Source organism: Oncorhynchus keta, chromosome 11 (assembly GCF_023373465.1).
Source record: "Oncorhynchus keta strain PuntledgeMale-10-30-2019 chromosome 11, Oket_V2, whole genome shotgun sequence".
NCBI classification, from domain to species: Eukaryota; Metazoa; Chordata; class Actinopteri; order Salmoniformes; family Salmonidae; genus Oncorhynchus; species Oncorhynchus keta.
The window spans coordinates 13,782,697-13,803,238 of record NC_068431.1 but is presented as its reverse complement, the minus strand read 5'-3'; the positions used below and the strand labels follow the sequence as shown (position 1 = coordinate 13,803,238).

General features: G+C 44.5%; 1 protein-coding gene across 2 annotated transcripts in view; it reads right to left on the bottom strand.

Annotated features, from left to right (window-relative positions):
* Positions 1-20,542, bottom strand: part of LOC118373493 (septin-8-A-like) — a 49,084-nt gene that overhangs the window by 3,323 nt on the left and 25,219 nt on the right. Inside the window, exons 5-10 of one of the 2 annotated variants that reach the window (XM_035759629.2) lie at positions 18,281-18,442; positions 16,990-17,086; positions 13,716-13,884; positions 12,557-12,689; positions 10,711-10,880; positions 8,059-8,775 (exon numbers count right to left, since the gene is read on the bottom strand). In XM_035759629.2, coding sequence (XP_035615522.1) covers positions 8,772-8,775; positions 10,711-10,880; positions 12,557-12,689; positions 13,716-13,884; positions 16,990-17,086; positions 18,281-18,442 — 735 coding nt within the window. In that variant the 3' untranslated portion in view covers positions 8,059-8,771. Of the gene's footprint in view, positions 1-8,058; positions 8,776-10,710; positions 10,881-12,556; positions 12,690-13,715; positions 13,885-16,989; positions 17,087-18,280; positions 18,443-20,542 lie in introns of those variants that run through there. The other variant, XM_035759628.2, reaches the window with a different exon arrangement.

Here is a 20,542-nt window from a genome sequence, read left to right as displayed (position 1 = left end):
CGACACCATTCTATATACTTCCGGCCCGTCCTTGGACACTGTGCTATCTAACCCCCAAACGAGCTTCAATGCCATACAACACTCCTTCCGTGGCCTCCAACTGCTCTTAAACGCTAGTAAAACCAAATGCATGCTTTTGAACCGTTCGCTGCCTGCACCCGCACGCCTGACCAGCATCACCACCCTGGATGGTTCCAACCTTGAATATGTGGACATCTATAAGTACCTAGGTGTCTGGCTAGACTGTAAACTCTCCTTCCAGACTCATATCAAACATCTCCAATCGAAAATCAAATCAAGAGTCTGCTTTCTATTCCGCAATAAAAGCCTCCTTCACTCACGCCGCCAAACTTACCCTAGTAAAACTGACTATCCTACCGATCCTCGACTTCGGCGATGTCATCTACAAAATTGCTTCCAACACTCTACCCAGCAAACTGGATGCAGTTTATCACTGTGCCATCCGTTTTGTCACTAAAGCACCTTATACCACCCACCACTGCGACCTGTACGCTCTAGTCGGCTGGCCCTCGCTACATATTCGTCGCCAGACCCACTGGCTCCAGGTCATCTACAAGTCCATGCTAGGTAAAGCTCCGCCTTATCTCAGTTCACTGGTCACGATGGCAACACCCATCGGCAACACCCATCCGTAGCACGCGCTCCAGCAGGTGTATCTCACTGATCATCCCTAAAGCCAACACCTCATTTGGCCGCCGTTCTCTGCTGCCTGTGACTGGAACGAATTGCAAAAATCGCTGAAGTTGGAGACTTATCTCCCTCACCAACTTCAAACATCTGCTATCTGAGCAGCTAACCGATCGCTGCAGCTGTACATAGTCTATCGGCAAATAGCCCACCCATTTTTACCTACCTCCTCCCCATACTGTTTTTATTTATTTACTTTTCTGCTCTTTTGCACACCAATATCTCTCTCTACCTGTACATGACCATCTGTTAATTGTTTACTCCATGTGTAACTCTGTGTTGTCTGCTCACACTGCTATGCTTTATCTTGGCCAGGTCGCAGTTGCAAATGAGAACTTGTTCTCAACTAGCCTACCTGGTTAAATAAAGGTGAAATAAAAAAATAAAAAATACAGAAGATAGCCATATTTGGTGAAAGACCAACTCCATATTATGTCAAGAACAGCTCAAATAAGCAAAGAGTCAGTCCATCATTACTTTAAGACATGCAGGTCAGTCAATCTGGAAAATTATGTTTCAAGTGCAGTCGCAAAAACCATCAAGCGCTATGATGAAACAGGCTCTCATGAGGACCGCCACAGGAAATGAAGACCCAGAGTTACCTCTGCTGCAGAGGATCAGTTCATTAGTTTCCAGCCTCAGATTGCAGCCCAAATAAATGCTTGTTTCTTTTATTTGTTTAACACTTTCTTGGTTACTACATGATTCCATATGTGTTATTTCATAGTTGATGTCTTCACTATTATTCTACAATGTATAATATAATAAGAATAAAGAAAAGCCCTTGAATGAGTAGGTGCGTCCTAACCTTTGACTGGTACTGTGTGTGTGTATATATATTCAGTTCACAATAACACCTTTGTTCTCACTTTATCAATAAGACAGGTCTGTCTATGTTCCTGGTTGGTTCATACCATACTGTATGTCTATCAATGTTATTTTTTACAGTTGAGTTTAAAACATGGAACCCACACACAATTAACTACATCTGTCATGTGTTTTCATTTGACAAAATGTCTTGTGATGTTTTGTTTTTCTGCGCCAAATTCAGAGCATCCACTGCAAGGAGATGGTTGACAAATAAGACAGTACCTCACCAGCCTGGAGTTCTCCCTGCCAGCCACAGAAGTGTACATATTTTAACATGACCAAGCAGCACCAGGATGATGGGGGGGCCTGCAGGGAGACTGGGACTCAGGTAGACCGGGAGACACAAGTTCTACGATGGTTTTGGGTGCCTATACAATGACTTGTTGGCTCTGGAGGTCAGCGGGGTTCCCCATGAGGCCCACCAGAATGTGAGCCAATATCCTGTTGGACTGATGAACAGGTCTGAGTGCATGTGTGGGGGATTGTGTTTATATTTTGCGATTGAGGACATAGAATACCTTTATCATGAACGTGGAACTGCCTCTTCCTTACCTATTTAGAGCTTTTTATATACAATATTTTTAGTTTTTACTTCCTTGTACTAAAACATGTTTCTTCTGTTGACCTCCAAGTTATTCACTAACTACTTTTACAAAATGCTTTATTTACAAGTGACAATGTGCTGCAAAGATGTTTTATTATTCATTTAAAGGTGGTCACATCTCAGAAGCAATGTGAGGACGTGTTAACATGTGCTTCTTTATCTACCACTAGCATTGAACTTAGGTTTGGGATACAGTGGAGTATTGTAATGCTGTCAAATACATTGTCATTGATGTTACGGTTTTCCAAATTGTGTGACGATCTCGTCGGCCGTTTCTGATAAAGCAGCAATGTTACTTTTTTGCCCCCAGAATGAAGCTATAACAGAGAAACATTACATTTCATGATCACACTTGTTAATGAAAATTATCCATAAGCCATCATCCCTTTCCACCTTTTCCAAACTGGCAAAATAACTGAATTCCATACACATGATTACGCAATACAGTCTGCCATTTCGATTGGTCATGTTGGTAAATGGATGACAGAGCTCTGTTCTACTTTGGGTTGGGTTTTATAATCATGTTTTTGAATTTGCCCTCAGGAGAAAATAGAATTCATGCTCCAACCTCTTACAATCCAGTAAATAAATGTTCCCCCTCCCAAATCCAATAAGACATGTACAAAGCACATCTTTCATCCCATCATAATACAACTTGTGATTTGAAAAGGCAGTAGCTTAAAGCAAATGACATGGAGTTATGCCAACAAAAGCCTTCGGATGAAATTGACATTTGCTCATAAAGGCCTAACAAATAATATTTTTCAAATGAAGTGGTTAAAAGAAATCTTAAATAGGGAAGTGCTTTGAGGTTCGCTGGGAGGAGTACGACAGGGTCATCAGTGAGCTGTCTGGATGACACTGGCACAGCAAGAACCTGAGGGCAAACCCACTGCAGAGGTCAGCATGTGGTGGGGTAGAGCACAGAGTAACATCCTCTTTCAACCATTGGTCATGGCCCATTTCCCAAAAGGAAAAGTTAAAACCAGAGGGCTACTCCTTACTGCACGGATACCATGAGCTCTCCATTTCTATTGGCCTAAACTTACCTACTGAACAACTTCTCAAAGGGGTTATTGAGCAGATATGCAAAAATAACAGCTGTCGTCTCTCTCGAACTACACACTAGTTCTCTTAACAATCAAATCAATCATGGGACAGGGACACATCCAAGGCGAGGGCTTGCATTTATTTCCAATAAAGTGAGTGAGTACATCTTTCTTCTAGCCTTTCGATGTAAACATTTCTAAGTCGTGGCCTCTATTAGACGCTGCTTTGCATATGGGTAGTGTAAACTGACTTCTCACATCAATGGCTTATGGTACATCACAAACATACAGCATTATGTGCTTCATCATATACATTTTAATAAAATCACGTAAGCTCAAAATATTACCTTACATGTTTCTGGATGAATATAAAAAGCACCAGTATTTATTGTATATTTTGGACTAGTTTACTCGATGGTACCTACATATACGTGTTTGCAAAAATATAAATATACAGGTATTGTACTTATCAGTTTTGTTATTACTATTCATGACTAAGGTCTGGTTTAATTTGGCACAGAATTCAGACCCCACTCTATAAGGTGTATGGCCACTGTCTAACGTCAGATAGCAGAACACTGGTGTATGGCCACTGTCTAACGTCAGATACAGGAACACTGGTGTATGGCCACTGTCTAACGTCAGATACAGGAACACTGGTGTATGGCCACTGTCTAACGTCAGATACAGGAACACTGGTGTATGGCCACTGTCTAACGTCAGATAGAGGAACACTGGTGTATGGCCACTGTCTAACGTCAGATAGCAGAACACTGGTGTATGGCCACTGTCTAACGTCAGATAGAGGAACACTGGTGTATGGCCACTGTCTAACGTCAGATAGCAGAACACTGGTGTATGGCCACTGTCTAACGTCAGATAGAGGAACACTGGTGTATGGCCACTGTCTAACGTCAGATAGCAGAACACTGGTGTATGGCCACTGTCTAACGTCAGATAGAAGAACACTGGTGTATGGCCACTGTCTAACGTCAGATAGAGGAACACTGGTGTATGGCCACTGTCTAACGTCAGATACAGGAACACTGGTGTATGGCCACTGTCTAACGTCAGATAGAGGAACACTGGTGTATGGCCACTGTCTAACGTCAGATAGCAGAACACTGGTGTATGGCCACTGTCTAACGTCAGATAGCAGAACACTGGTGTATGGCCACTGTCTAACGTCAGATACAGGAACACTGGTGTATGGCCACTGTCTAACGTCAGATAGCAGAACACTGGTGTATGGCCACTGTCTAACGTCAGATAGCATAACACTGGTGTATGGCCACTGTCTAACGCCAGATAGCAGAACACTGGTGTATGGCCACTGTCTAACGTCAGATAGAGGAACACTGGTGTATGGCCACTGTCTAACGCCAGATAGAGGAACACTGGTGTATGGCCACTGTCTAACGTCAGATAGAGGAACACTGGTGTATGGCCACTGTCTAACGCCAGATAGCAGAACACTGGTGTATGGCCACTGTCTAACGCCAGATAGCATAACACTGGTGTATGGCCACTGTCTAACGTCAGATAGCAGAACACTGGTGTATGGCCACTGTCTAACGTCAGATAGCATAACCCTGGTGTATGGCCACTGTCTAACGTCAGATACAGGAACACTGGTGTATGGCCACTGTCTAACGTCAGATAGCATAACCCTGGTGTATGGCCACTGTCTAACGTCAGATAGCAGAACACTGGTGTATGGCCACTGTCTAACGTCAGATAGCATAACCCTGGTGTATGGCCACTGTCTAACGCCAGATAGCAGAACACTGGTGTATGGCCACTGTCTAACGCCAGATAGCAGAACACTGGTGTATGGCCACTGTCTAACGTCAGATAGCAGAACACTGGTGTATGGCCACTGTCTAACGCCAGATAGCAGAACACTGGTGTATGGCCACTGTCTAACGTCAGATAGCAGAACACTGGTGTATGGCCACTGTCTAACGTCAGATAGAGGAACACTGGTGTATGGCCACTGTCTAACGTCAGATAGAGGAACCCTGGTGTATGGCCACTGTCTAACGTCAGATAGCGGAACACTGGTGTATGGCCACTGTCTAACGTCAGATAGAGGAACACTGGTGTATGGCCACTGTCTAACGTCAGATAGCAGAACCCTGGTGTATGGCCACTGTCTAACGTCAGATAGCAGAACACTGGTGTATGGCCACTGTCTAACGTCAGATAGCAGAACACTGGTGTATGGCCACTGTCTAACGTCAGATAGCAGAACACTGGTGTATGGCCACTGTCTAACGTCAGATAGCAGAACACTGGTGTATGGCCACTGTCTAACGTCAGATAGCGGAACACTGGTGTATGGCCACTGTCTAACGTCAGATAGAGGAACACTGGTGTATGGCCACTGTCTAACGTCAGATAGAGGAACACTGGTGTATGGCCACTGTCTAACGTCAGATAGAGGAACACTGGTGTATGGCCACTGTCTAACGTCAGATAGAGGAACACTGGTGTATGGCCACTGTCTAACGTCAGATAGAGGAACACTGGTGTATGGCCACTGTCTAACGTCAGATAGAGGAACACTGGTGTATGGCCACTGTCTAACGTCAGATAGAGGAACACTGGTGTATGGCCACTGTCTAACGTCAGATAGCAGAACACTGGTGTATGGCCACTGTCTAACGTCAGATAGCAGAACACTGGTGTATGGCCACTGTCTAACGTCAGATAGGCCACTGTCTAACATCAGATAGCAGAACACTGGTGTACACTGGTGTATGGCCACTGTCTAACGTCAGATAGCAGAACACTGGTGTACACTAACGTCAGATAGCATGGTGTATGGCCACTGTCTAACGTCAGATAGCAGAACACTGGTATGGCCACTGGCCACTGTCTAACGTCTAACGAGATAGCATAACCTGGTGTAGCAGAACACACTGGTGTATGGCCACTGTCTAACGCCAGATAGCAGAACACTGGTGTATGGCCACTGTCTAACGTCAGATAGCATAACCCTGGTGTATGGCCACTGCAGAACACTAACGTCAGATAGCAGGAACACTGGTGTATGGCCACTGTCTAACGTCAGATAGCAGAACACTGGTGTATGGCCACTGTCTAACGCCAGATAGCATAACACTGGTGTATGGCCACTGTCTAACGCCAGATAGCAGGAACACTGGTGTATGGCCACTGTCTAACGTCAGATAGCAGAACCCTGGTGTATGGCCACTGTCTAACGTCAGATAGCAGAACACTGGTGTATGGCCACTGTCTAACGCCAGATAGCAGAACACTGGTGTATGGCCACTGTCTAACGCCAGATAGCATAACACTGGTGTATGGCCACTGTCTAACGTCAGATAGCAGAACACTGGTGTATGGCCACTGTCTAACGCCAGATAGCAGAACACTGGTGTATGGCCACTGTCTAACGTCAGATAGCAGAACACTGGTGTATGGCCACTGTCTAACGTCAGATAGAGGAACACTGGTGTATGGCCACTGTCTAACGTCAGATAGCAGAACCCTGGTGTATGGCCACTGTCTAACGTCAGATAGCGGAACACTGGTGTATGGCCACTGTCTAACGTCAGATAGAGGAACACTGGTGTATGGCCACAACGCCAGATAGTGTATGTATGGCCACTGTCTAACGTCAGATAGCAGAACACTGGTGTATGGCCACTGTCTAACGTCAGATAGCAGAACACTGGTGTATGGCCACTGTCTAACGTCAGATAGCAGAACACTGGTGTATGGCCACTGTCTAACGTCAGATAGCAGAACACTGGTGTATGGCCACTGTCTAACGTCAGATAGCAGAACACTGGTGTATGGCCACTGTCTAACGTCAGATAGCAGAACACTGGTGTATGGCCACTGTCTAACGTCAGATAGAGGAACACTGGTGTATGGCCACTGTCTAACGTCAGATAGCAGAACACTGGTGTATGGCCACTGTCTAACGTCAGATAGAGGAACACTGGTGTATGGCCACTGTCTAACGTCAGATAGCAGAACACTGGTGTATGGCCACTGTCTAACGTCAGATAGAGGAACACTGGTGTATGGCCACTGTCTAACGTCAGATAGAGGAACACTGGTGTATGGCCACTGTCTAACGTCAGATAGCAGAACACTGGTGTATGGCCACTGTCTAACGTCAGATAGAGGAACACTGGTGTATGGCCACTGTCTAACGTCAGATAGAGGAACACTGGTGTATGGCCACTGTCTAACGTCAGATAGAGGAACACTGGTGTATGGCCACTGTCTAACGTCAGATAGCAGAACACTGGTGTATGGCCACTGTCTAACGTCAGATAGAGGAACACTGGTGTATGGCCACTGTCTAACGTCAGATAGAGGAACACTGGTGTATGGCCACTGTCTAACGTCAGATAGCAGAACACTGGTGTATGGCCACTGTCTAACGTCAGATAGCAGAACACTGGTGTATGGCCACTGTCTAACGTCAGATAGCAGAACACTGGTGTATGGCCACTGTCTAACGTCAGATAGCAGAACACTGGTGTATGGCCACTGTCTAACGCCAGATAGAGGAACACTGGTGTATGGCCACTGTCTAACGCCAGATAGAGGAACACTGGTGTATGGCCACTGTCTAACGTCAGATAGAGGAACACTGGTGTATGGCCACTGTCTAACGTCAGATAGATGAACACTGGTGTATGGCCACTGTCTAACGTCAGATAGAGGAACACTGGTGTATGGCCACTGTCTAACGCCAGATAGCAGAACACTGGTGTATGGCCACTGTCTAACGCAGATAGCAGAACACTGGTGTATGGCCATAGCAGAACACTGTGTATGGCCACTGTCTAACGCCAGATAGAGGAACACTGGTGTATGGCCACTGTCTAACGTCAGATAGCAGAACACTGGTGTATGGCCACTGTCTAACGTCAGATAGCAGAACACTGGTGTATGGCCACTGTCTAACGTCAGATAGCAGAACACTGGTGTATGGCCACTGTCTAACGTCAGATAGAGGAACACTGGTGTATGGCCACTGTCTAACGTCAGATAGCAGAACACTGGTGTATGGCCACTGTCTAACGTCAGATAGCAGAACACTGGTGTATGGCTGGTGGTGAGTTGAGTCCACCTACACTACCAGTAAATGCTTAGCCATTAACATTACATTAACTGACAACATGGGAGAACAAGGTAATACATGTCAGTACCAAAAAGCATTGCATGTTGAAAGTCCATGATTTGTTGTGCCTTCAGTCACAAAACCAGTGATGGTGAGCAAAACAGATCAGTAAGTCTCAAACAAGAAAAATAAAAACCCAACAAAATGTATTAAAAAAAAAAAAAAAAGACAAATCATAACATGAATGATCCAGAAGGGAATGGCCACTTTCAGCGAGTCAGCTTTCTCGCTCAATCTCTTCAGATCCTGTCCCATCAGTATCTTTGGTCCATGTGTACATTGTCATGAAGGAATGTATAAAAAAAATTTAAAAACGTTGACGTCGCTATGATGATGGAAGACAAATCCATGGTTGGCTTGGGCCCATATATTAACTGAAAGAAAATTACAAAGGAAATGACAATGACAAAATAAAGTGAATGAAAACACTGCAGTGAAATGATGCAGTGAAAATTCAGACCACATTCACATTCTTTCAGAAAAATGTCTGACTTCATGAAGGTAAAGTATAATGAAAGTGAAATGAAAGAATAGAGAAAATAAGTGGATTGTCCCTAAGAGAATCATAGCTTCAGTACAGCAGAATAAATGAAAGAGAGGCAATTTTCAGAGCTCTCAAGGGAGGGAGCCCTTCAAACCCATTGTGAAGAAAAACACTTTATGGCACTGTAAATGTAAAGTTCTAACATAAAGACGGGGTTTCTCAACTAAACATTACTTTGGCCTACAATAATGTAGTTTAAAAAAATCCAAGCACTACCTCTGGAACTATAGAATCTGTCAGACTAACCCCAAAACGGATCAACTGTTTCACTAATAACTGCCATTGCACATACACTACATGGCCCAAATTATGCAGACACCTGCTTGTCGAACATCTCATTCCAAAATCATGGGCATTAATATGGAGTTGGTCTGTCATTTGCTGCAATAACAGCCTCCACTGTTCTGGGAAGGTTTCCCCCTAGATGTGGGGATTTGCTTCCATTCAGCCACAAGAGCATTAGCGAGGTCGGGCACGGATGTTGGGCGATTAGTCCTGGCTCACAGTCGGCGTTCCAATTCATCCCAAAGGTGTTCGATGGGGTTGAGGTCAGGGCTCTGTGCAGGCCAGCCAAGTTCTTCTACACCAATCTTGACAAACCACTTCTGTATGGACCTCGCTTTGTGCACTGGGGCATTGTGATGCTGAAACAGGAAAAGGCCTTCCCTGAACAGAATCATCTAGAATGTCATTGTATGCTGAAGCGTTAACATTTCCCTTGACTGGAACTAAGGGGCCTGAACCATGGTCAACATGCCCCAGACCATTATTCCCCCTCCACCAAACTGTACAGTTGGCACTATGCATTGGGGCAGGTAGCGTGATTCATCACTCCAGAAAACACATTTCCACTGCTCTAGAGTCCAATTGTGGTGAGTTTTACATCACTCCAGCCAATGCTTGACATTGGGCATTGTGAACTTAGGCTTGTGTGCATGCGACTGCTCACAAAGCTCCCAACAAACAGTTCTTGTGCTGATGTTGCTTCCAGCGGCAGTTTGGAACTCGGTAGTTAGTGTTGCAACCGAGAACAGCGGTCCTGTTCTGTGAGCTTGTGTGGCCTACCACCTCGCGTCTGAGCCGGTGTTCCTTCTAGAAGTTTCCACTTCACAATAACAGCCCTTACAAATCACCGGTGCATCTCTAGCAGGCCAGAAATTTGACAAACTGACTTGTTGGAAAGGTGGCATCCTATGACAGTGCCAAGTTGAAAGTCACTGAGCTCTTCAGTACAGGCCATTCTACTGCCAATGTTTAGCTATGGCTGTGTGCTATATTTTATACAGCTGTCAGCTACTGGTGTGGCTGACATAGCAGAATCCATTCATTTGAAAGGAAGTCCACATACTTGTATATAAACTCAGTACCCAGTTTATTAGGTACACCATAGTGTATTATCCACTACTAGATGTTGCCTCACAGAGAACCTGCCTCTCCAACCAGGAGCTGCAAAGTTGAGGTATTTTCCATGTCTGCTCATATTCACATAACTCTATTTCAGTATACAATAAACACTGCACCCTGGTATGCAACTTAGGGGGAGCAGAGAAGAATACCACATGGGATCAGGACACGGACTCAGCCATCTCTTTACAGCTTCTGCTTCTCACATAGTTTAAGTCAATCCACTACTCCCTGCGATCTCAATTCACTCCTCTTGGGGAAAAAGGAAGTGAAAGCTAAACCTAACGTAAGAGAGGTTGAGGTTTGGGAGGAATATAGGGAGAGAGAGGGAGATGAAAAGAGATGAATGGAAAGCACTTACTTTTTTTTGTCCTTGTCCTTCTTGAGTGGCTGGGCTAAGGACAATGTTTCAGCTGCCACTTTCCTGCGGTTGAAGGCGTTCATTTCCTCCTCCAGGTCTCGCCTCTTCTCCTCCACCTTCCTCTTCTCCTCCTGGTGCATGTGCTTCAGCTGCTCAAACTTGTTGTGTAACTGATAGCGGCAGAAAGAGATGCTATCAGGTCAAGAGCTAAAACTTGATCCACAATCCAAACACATATAGAAAGTTCTGCACAGATATAAACATGCCCTGTTACATTTTACTGTATGTACAGTGCCTTCATTAAGTATTCACACCCCTTTACTTTTTCCACATTTTCCTGTGTTACAAAGTGTGATTAAAATGGATTTAATTTTTTTTTTAATTAATCAACGATCTACACAAAATACTCTAATGTCAAAGTGGCAGAACATTTTTTACTTTATTTTTTATTAACAGAAAATTAAACACTCATATCTTGATTAGATACATATTCAACCTCCTGAGTCAAGACATGTTAAGAATCACATTTGGCTGCAATTACAGCTGTACGTCTAAGAGCTTTGCACCACTGGATTGTACAATATTTGCTCATAATTCTTTAAAAAAGTATTCATGCTTGGTCAAGTTGGTTGTTGATTATTGCTAGAAAACCATTTAGGTCTTGCCAAAAATTTAAGACGATTTAAGTCAAAACTAACTAGGCCACTCAGGAACATTCAATGACATCTTGGTAAGCAACTCCAGTGTATATTTGGCCTTGTGTTTTAGGTTATTGTCCTGCTGAAAGGTGAATGTGTCTCCCAGTGTCTGTTGGAAAGCAGACTGAACCAGGTTTTCCTCGAGGATTTTTCCTGTGATTTGCCCTTTTCCGTTTCTTTTAATCCTCAAAAAACCTCCCTTGTCCCTTTTTAAAACCTTTATTTAACTAGGCAAGTCAGCTAAGAACAGATTCTTATTTACAATGATGGTCTACCCCGGCCAAACCCTAACCTGGACAACGCTGGGCCAATTGTCCACCGCATCATGGGACTCCCAATCACAGCCGGTTCTGGAATCAAACCAGGAATCACTGATGCAGTGCCTTAGACCGCTGCACCACTTGGGACCCCACAAACATAACACTTTTTTATTCAGGACAAAAAGTTCATTTATTTTGCCACATTTTTTGCAGTATTACTTTAGTGCCTTATTGCAAACAGGATGCATGTTTTGGAATATGTGTGTTCTGTACAGGCTTCCTTCAATGTTGTTGATCCATCTTCAGTTTTCTCACAGCCATTAAACTCTAACTGTTTTAAAGTCACCATTGGCCTCATGGTGAAATCCCTGAGCGGTTTCCTTCCACTCTGAAAACTGAATTAGGAAGGACACCTGTATCTTTGTAGTGACTGGGTGTATTGATACACCATCCAAAGTGTAATTGACAACTTCACCATGCACATTTTATTTTTGACCCATCTACCAATTGGTGACCTTCTTTGCGAACCACTCACTGCTCGACCTTACCTCATCAAACCATTCAGTGACCACTCGTGCCCTGTGGATGGGGGCATAGCCATGATGACCAAAATAATGGCCTGCCCAGCATTTTTATACATGACCCTAAGCATGATGGTATGTTAATTACTTAACTCAGGGACCACACAACTGCTTTCAATATTCTTCGTATCCCTCATTTACTGCCAAAATAACGTTCCCATTATTTTTGGCAGTTACCTGTATGCACACCACTGACATATTTACAGTATATGGAACTGAATCCTCAATAAGACAGCAAACCCATTTACTGAAATACTTCACCCCCCACCCACAATCCCCCATTCCCAGCCAGCAGCTACTCCCTCACCTCTCTCTCCTTCTCTTTCAGCTCTGCCTCAGTCTCCTTCACTTTGTTGACAAACATCTGTCGCATCTCCTCCTCTTTCTTCTGCAGGTCTCCCATGAACTCTTTCCTCTTGGCCTCATAGGTCTCCTGGAGACTGTGGACAGGGAAGAGAGAGAAAGAGAAATGGATTACTACCGCTGAGCCTAACTACAGTACACCTCTGACTAACACAGGGTTCATATCACTCACAGAAAGAGCATCTTTACATGCTGAAATCTGAGATTAATTGGTCCGCTTCCCCAGTAACATATGACTAGCTTGATTGTTAATTTCACAGACAAACTGAAATGGTCCACCCACATAAACAGTGTGGTGAAGAAGGTGCAACAGCGCCTCTTCAACCTCAGGAGGTTGAAGAAATTTGACTTGTCACCCAAAACCCTGACAAACTTTTACAGATGCACAATCGAGAGCAACCTGTCGGCTGTATCACCGCTTGGTACGGCAACTGCACCACCCTCAACCACAAGGCTCTCCAGAGGGTGGTGAGATCTACACACCATCACCAGGGGCAAACTACCTGCCCTCCATGACACCTACAGCACCTGATGCCACAGGAATGCCAAAAAGATTGACAACAACCACCTGAGCCACTGCCTGTTCACACTTACCATCCAGAAGGCGAGGTCAGTACAGATGCATCAAAGCTGGGACTGAGAAATAGAATCTGTTTTTCAATTTCAAGGCCATCAGACTGCTAAACATTAATCACCATCTCAGAGAGGCTGCTGCCTACATTGAGACCCAATCACTGGACACTTTAATAAATGGATCACTAGTTACTTTAAACAATGCCACTTTAAATAATGCCACTTTAATAATGTTTACATATCTTACATCACGTGTATATTCTGTATTTTAGACCATCTATTGCACCTTGCCTATGCCGCTCAGACATCGCTCATCCATATACTTGTATGCACATATTCTCATTTACCCCTTTAGACGTGTGTGTATTAGGTAGTTGTTGGTGAATTGTTAGATATTACTGCACTGTCAGAACTAGAAGCACAAGCATTTTGCTACACTTGCATTAACATCTGCGAACCATGTGTATGTGACCAATAACATTAGATTAGATTTTTGTTTGTGTGTTCTGTTCTCAGCCTTGCTGCCTCACCTGAACGGCTGACAGTCAGGGTCTGTATCTGTGAATCCCATCTCCTCCAGTTTGCAGCGGCGGTAGAGCTCGTAGTGTCTGGCGTGAGTCTGCTCTCTCAGATCCTCCATGTTCACCCTGATCAGCATCTCACGCAGCTTCACAAAGTCACAGTGGCTCTCGTTCTCCACTGGACGGGACAGCACAGAGACAATGCAATGTCAATGAGCCTATGTTACTAATGTCTTTCGGGGGACACATGGCTCTTGACCTTCGCCTCTCCCAAATCTGTACAGGAGTTGCAGCGATAAGACAAGACTAACTACCAATTGGATACCATGAAATTGGGGCGAAAAAAGGGAGACAAAAATATATTTGTTTTTATTAATGTCTCGCGGGCCGGATTGAAGTGCCCGGCGGGCCCTAATTTGCCCCCCCCCCCCTTGAGCTAGAGGGTAGTGTAGATTAATTATTACACTTCTGGATGTTTATGTTCCACCAACTCTCTGAGAAAAAGCTCTCTCATGCATCCCATTGTGTGGACTGGAACAGGAAGCATTTCCTGCTTTCTGACTGACATAAGTGGGGAAGAATTTGCCCTGGAGAAGACCAGAGGGAGCACATGGGCTACAGTGGTATACTGTAGGATATAGTGGAACTAAATATCAACCCCAGCTGTGAGCGCTGTGCTGGATGTAAGGATGTTGCTAAAAATAGTGCCAATTAGAGAGGCATTTCACGCAGAACATGATTACATTCCACATGATAGCCACTACACCGTGAGGGTAAAACATCCTTCAGTAAACAGAGACTGAAAATACTGTTTGAGGGAGAAATGACACACAAACAAATTAACTCCACTTTGAAGAATTTGAGGAGGAAAAATGGTTGATGACATCTGGCATCTAACAACCTCTCTGGTAAACTCTCCCCGTTGAGATCTGAGGTGATGACCCCTGCCCAAAGCCCCCAGAAATCCTGAGCCGCCAGGGCAGGGGATTCAAACATTACACACACTGTACAGAAATAGCTGGGAGGGAAGAAATACCAGCGGTCTGCTATCTGTCATAGTCGTCTGGGCGTCACAAAAAACAGCAGTGAGATCCTGGGGTGAGATTAGTAAAAGCCCTCAAAAGTCATTTTTGTTTTTGTAAAGACTTTCTCTGTTTCTGGGTTATAATAACCCACAAATTACTTAGGAAAACAATCAAAACTGTTTTCCTATGGGGTTCGGACTAAAACTGACTATCTTAGCGACGGAGATTCAATCAAGTAAACACAACATAACATGATTTCGACACCCACTATCTCAAATACGATTAGCATTCGTGAAACATTATTTTGTTCAAATATTATTTGAAAATTTAAGTTAATTGATTGCTCCTGAACTGGCCATTTGAATTTATAGGATTCAGATAATATTCAATAAATATAGTACCAACATCCAAATTGGACCAAACTTCTTCCTACCAATGAGTAAGACATTAGGAATCCATTTTTTGTCAAAAGCCACCAACGCACCCCCCCACACCCCATGCCAATCCCACCTCAACAACCAGTACGCAGTATCAGTTCTCTGTTTGACAAGTATGAAGCTGCGGCTTGGAGTATTGCTTCTCCCTACTATGTAATGTATTCCCTGTGAATCTGGTGATGTATCACTCCCACTGAAATTAGTAATTAAAATCACATTTTTGGGGGGAGTCAAAAGCCACACACGGACCAGACCCTCCACACCAATCTCACACCTACAACCAAATCAGTTCTCCATGTTTGACAAGTATAATGAAGCTGTGGCTTGGAGTATTGCATCTCCATACTATGTAATGTATTCCCTGTGAATCTGGTGATGTTATTTTCCCCTGGTCAGGGAATTAATCATTGAAGTCGCTTGCATTATTTATCATAAAGTACCGTAAAACTTAAATTAATAGCCCCGGCGTTGCCTAAATCACTGAACACAACAGGCGCTTAGAGACAGGCTTCTATTTAAGCTTGGTGTCTATTTCCTTAATGTACACATATTTTGCTCATTTGCATAGTTAACTGTTCAATTCCAGCAGTGTGTGTGTGTCTGTGGGGGGCTTTTACCATTGAAGATCATACCATTTAAACCATTAGAACTGCTGTAGCCTAATGGTTTGCTTGTTTTCCAGGAATGGCCTAACAGTAGCTAATCAATAACTTTTTTGAAGGGAATAAATCACACACAAAAGGGTCCGTTTCTTGGACACAGTTTAAGCGTGAAAGGAGGACATACGGAATTACTTTCATGGAGGACTGGCTTGAATTGAGGATGACCACACCATTTATTTTCATCATGATCCAAATCTATTGGTTTTCTACCCAAAGTTGCAAAGAAAATTGTGATTTATTTAATAAAACACAAGAGACAAGCAAAATAGATAAACGAGTGTAGCAGGTATAGCAGGAACATTGGCATCTAGTGGTCAAAACCTGTTACTTTCACACTACTTTATGGTAAATAATGCAAGTGATTTTAATTACTAATTTCAGTGGGGGGGGGATACATCACCAGATTCACAGGGAATAGATTATAGTAAGGAGAAGCAATACTCAAAGCTGCAGCTTCATACTTGTCAAACAGAGATCTGATACTGTGTACTGGTTGTTGAGGTGGGATTGGCATGGGGTGTGGGGGGGTACGTGGGTGGCTATTGACAAAAAATTGATTCCTAATGTCTTATTCATTGGTAGGAAACAGTGGAGTCCAAATCAGATGTTTTGTACTATATTTATTGAATATTATATGTTGCATTCAATTAGCTTAATTTCTCTGGTATAAAACTACATTTCAACAATATAATGTTTCTAGGAATGCCAATCTTACTTGATTCTAACTACAGAAACCATTTTTGAACAATCAGTTGGCGGGCGTCATGGAACGACTGATTGGAATGCTCTCCTACGAGACCGGGTTTATAAATAAAACTAAACCACTGTCCTGGGAGGATTGGGGAATGGAAACAACGGACACAGGATAATGGAGAGGCCGTTCTGAATATGAAAACTCCCAGCTGAGTTAAAATAGTCTACCAGCAGTGCTCTGTGACATAATCTAATTATAACATTTAGAGTCCCTGTCAAGCACAGCTGAAGGTCTATAAACAAAGCAAACAATGTACTGTAGCAGTGTCCCTGTAGTAATACTACCAATAGTGCATTCATCGGCCTATGCCATTTCCCCAACACACTAGGGAATCTGTCTGAGCAGCAGTTCTCTCCTGAAATGGAAAGAGGAGCCAAGAGGTACAGAAAGAGGAGAGATACTCACCTTGTACTACTCCCCAGGGGTACTGCCTGGCCCTCACCGTTTTGTTTCCCACTTTAACCTCCTCGACGCTCCCCACCACAGCGAAGGGGAGGTGAGCCTGAAGGAGTTCAAAAGGTCAACAGCTCTGACCAAAAGCTGCTTTCAAACAACAACCTGTCTCTCACACAGGTTACACTCCTTCCTTACAGCTTAGTCAACATATTTATTAGGCAGGCACTGCTTAGACAGATGGCCATATTTGATTTGATTTTTTTTACCCCTTTTTCTCCCCAATTTCGTGGTATCCAATTGGTAGTTACAGTCCTGTCCCATCGCTACAACTCCTGTACGGAATCGGGAGAGGCGAAGGTCGAGAGCCGTGCGTCCTTCGAAACACAACCCAGCCAAGTTGCACTACTTCTTGACACAACGCCCGCTTTACCCGGAAGCCAGCTGCACCAATGTGTGGGAGGAAACACCGTACACCTGGCAAACGTGTCAGCGTGCATTGCGCCCAGGAGTCGCTAGTGCCACCACGGGAGTCGCTAGTGTGCGATGGGACAGGAACATCCCTGCCGGCCAAACCCTCCCCAGGACGACGCTGGGCCAAATTGTGCGCCGCCCCATGGGTCTCCTGGTCGCGGCCGGTTGTGACAGGGCCTGGACTCGAACCAGGATCTCTAGTGGCACAGCTAACACTGCGATGCAGTGCCTTAGACCACTGCGCCACTCGGGAGGCAAGATGGCCATGTTTACTAGCAGGTGTAACTGCTTAGACAGACAGCCATGGAAGAGAGGAAAAAGACAACAGGAGAGAAAATATGAATGTTTAATTTAGAATACAACTTTGGTTGTAACAACGTTGCCATAGACAACACAAGAATAACTCTAGGCCAAAACAGTGTTGACATGGGCTGTGTTTAACATCTGGCCAGCAGTGTTTAGAGGCATGTCTTGTTGGCCTGATTAATAACATGGTTCTGTATTTCTCCCAGAATTACTCTGGCCAGTGAGATCCTACATCATGAGAAAAACGTTCATCAAAGCAACCTCAAGAATGAAGTGGTAAGCCAAAACTGTCAAGAGCCCAGGTAATGAGGCCATCTAGCCTGAACACAGAGCTATAGGGTGGGTCCCGTAGACACTAGACAGGCCAGACAGACCAGATCAAGTGATTTGCTGCTCTACCAATTCTCCATCAATGCGGTACACAGAGGAAGTTTCAGAGGGAGGAAACTATGTGCAGCTATTAAAACCATAAAACCATATATTAAAACCACCTATAGTGAGGGAAAAACAGTGAGTGACTCACATTCATGGAGGAGTTGATCTCTGTGACTGCGTGGTCATCTGTGGGGAACTGATAGATCTGCACTCCGTTGCTCACCAGCTCACTCATGATTTTAATCTTGAATTTATGGAGCTCGCTCTTGGAGATTGTATCGGCTTTAGCGATGATGGGGATTATATTCACCTAAAAAGGAGAGAAAGGAGAGCATTCTGGCCATTAGGATAAACTCCATCTGGTTTGCTTTTTAGGTTTTTCTACAAATTGTACATCTTTAGAAATTCTGCTATGATTTAACAAAGGTTTCATGGCAATTGTATCTTAAAATTAAAGATCAATGCATATAAGAGAATCTGAATTTGTCAGAGTATCATCAACAAATACTTTTTTGCCCGCTTTGAGGACAATACTGTGCCACTGACACTGCCCGCAACTAAAAACATGCGGACTCTCCTTCACTGCAGCCGACGTGAGGAAAACATTTAAACGGGTCAACCCTCGCAAGGCTGCAGGCCGAGACGGCATCCCTAGCCACGCCCTCAGAGCATGCGCAGACCAGCTGGCTGGTGTGTTTACGGACATATTCAATCAATCCCTATCCCAGTCTGTTGTTCCCACATGCTTCAAGAGTGCCACCATTGTTCCTGTTCCCAAGAAAGCTAAGGTAACTGAGCTAAACGACTACCGCCCCGTAGCACTCACTTCCGTCATCATGAAGTGCTTTGAAAGACTAGTCAAGGACCATATCACCTCCACCCTACCTGACACCCTAGACCCACTCCAATTTGCTTACCGCCCAAATAGGTCCACAGACGATGCAATCTCAACCACACTGCACACTGCCCTAACCCATCTGGACAAGAGGAATACCTATGTGAGAATGCTGTTCATCGACTACAGCTCGGCATTTAACACCATAGTGCCCTCCAAGCTCGTCATCAAGCTCGAGACCCTGGGTCTCGACCCCGCCCTGTGCAACTGGGTAATGGACTTCCTGACGGGCCGCCCCCAGGTGGTGAGGGTAGGCAACAACATCTCCACCCCGCTGATCCTCAACACTGGGGCCCCACAAGGGTGCGTTCTGAGCCCTCTCCTGTACTCCCTGTTCACCCACGACTGCGTGGCCACGCACGCCTCCAACTCAATCATCAAGTTTGCGGACGACACAACAGTGGTAGGCTTGATTACCAACAACGACGAGACGGCCTACAGGGAGGAGGTGAGGGCCCTCGGAGTGTGGTGTCAGGAAAATAACCTCACACTCAACATCAACAAAACTAAGGAGATGATTGTGGACTTTAGGAAACAGCAGAGGGAACACCCCCCTATCCACATAGATGGAACAGTAGTGGAGAGGGTAGTAAGTTAAGTTCCTCGGCGTACACATCACAGACAAACTGAATTGGTCCACCCACACAGACAGCATCGTGAAGAAGGCGCAGCAGCGCCTCTTCAACCTCAGGAGGCTGAAGAAATTCAGCTTGTCACCAAAAGCACTCACAAACTTCTACAGATGCACAATCGAAAGCATCCTGTCGGGCTGTATCACCGCCTGGTACGACAACCGTAAGGCTCTCCAAGAGGGTAGTGAGGTCTGCACAGCGCATCACCGGGGGCAAACTACCTGCCCTCCAGGACACCTACACCACCCGATGTCACAGGAAGGCCATAAAGATCATCAAGGACAACAACCACCCGAGCCACTGCCTGTTCACCCCGCTATCATCCAGAAGGCGAGGTCAGTACAGGTGCATCAAAGCTGGGACTGAGAGACTGAAAAACAGCTTCTATCTCAAGGCCATCAGACTGTTAAACAGCCACCACTAACATTGAGTGGCTGCTGCCAACACACTGACTCAACTCCAGCCACTTTAATAATGGGAATTGATGGGAAATTATGTAAAATATAACACTAGCCACTTTAAACAATGCTACCTAATATAATGTTTACATACCCTACATTATTCATCTCATATGTATACGTATATACTGTACTCTCTCATCTACTGCATCCTTATGTAATCCATGTATCACTAGCCACTAACTATGCCACTTTGTTTACATACTCATCTCATATGTATATACTGCACTCAATACCATCTACTGTATCTTGCCTATGCCGCTCTGTACCATCACTCATTCATATATCTTTATGTACATATTCTTTATCCCCTTACACTTGTGTCTATAAGGTAGTAGTTTTGGAATTGTTAGCTAGATTACTTGTTGGTTATTACTGCATTGTCTGAACTAGAAGCACAAGCATTTCGCTACACTCGCACTAAC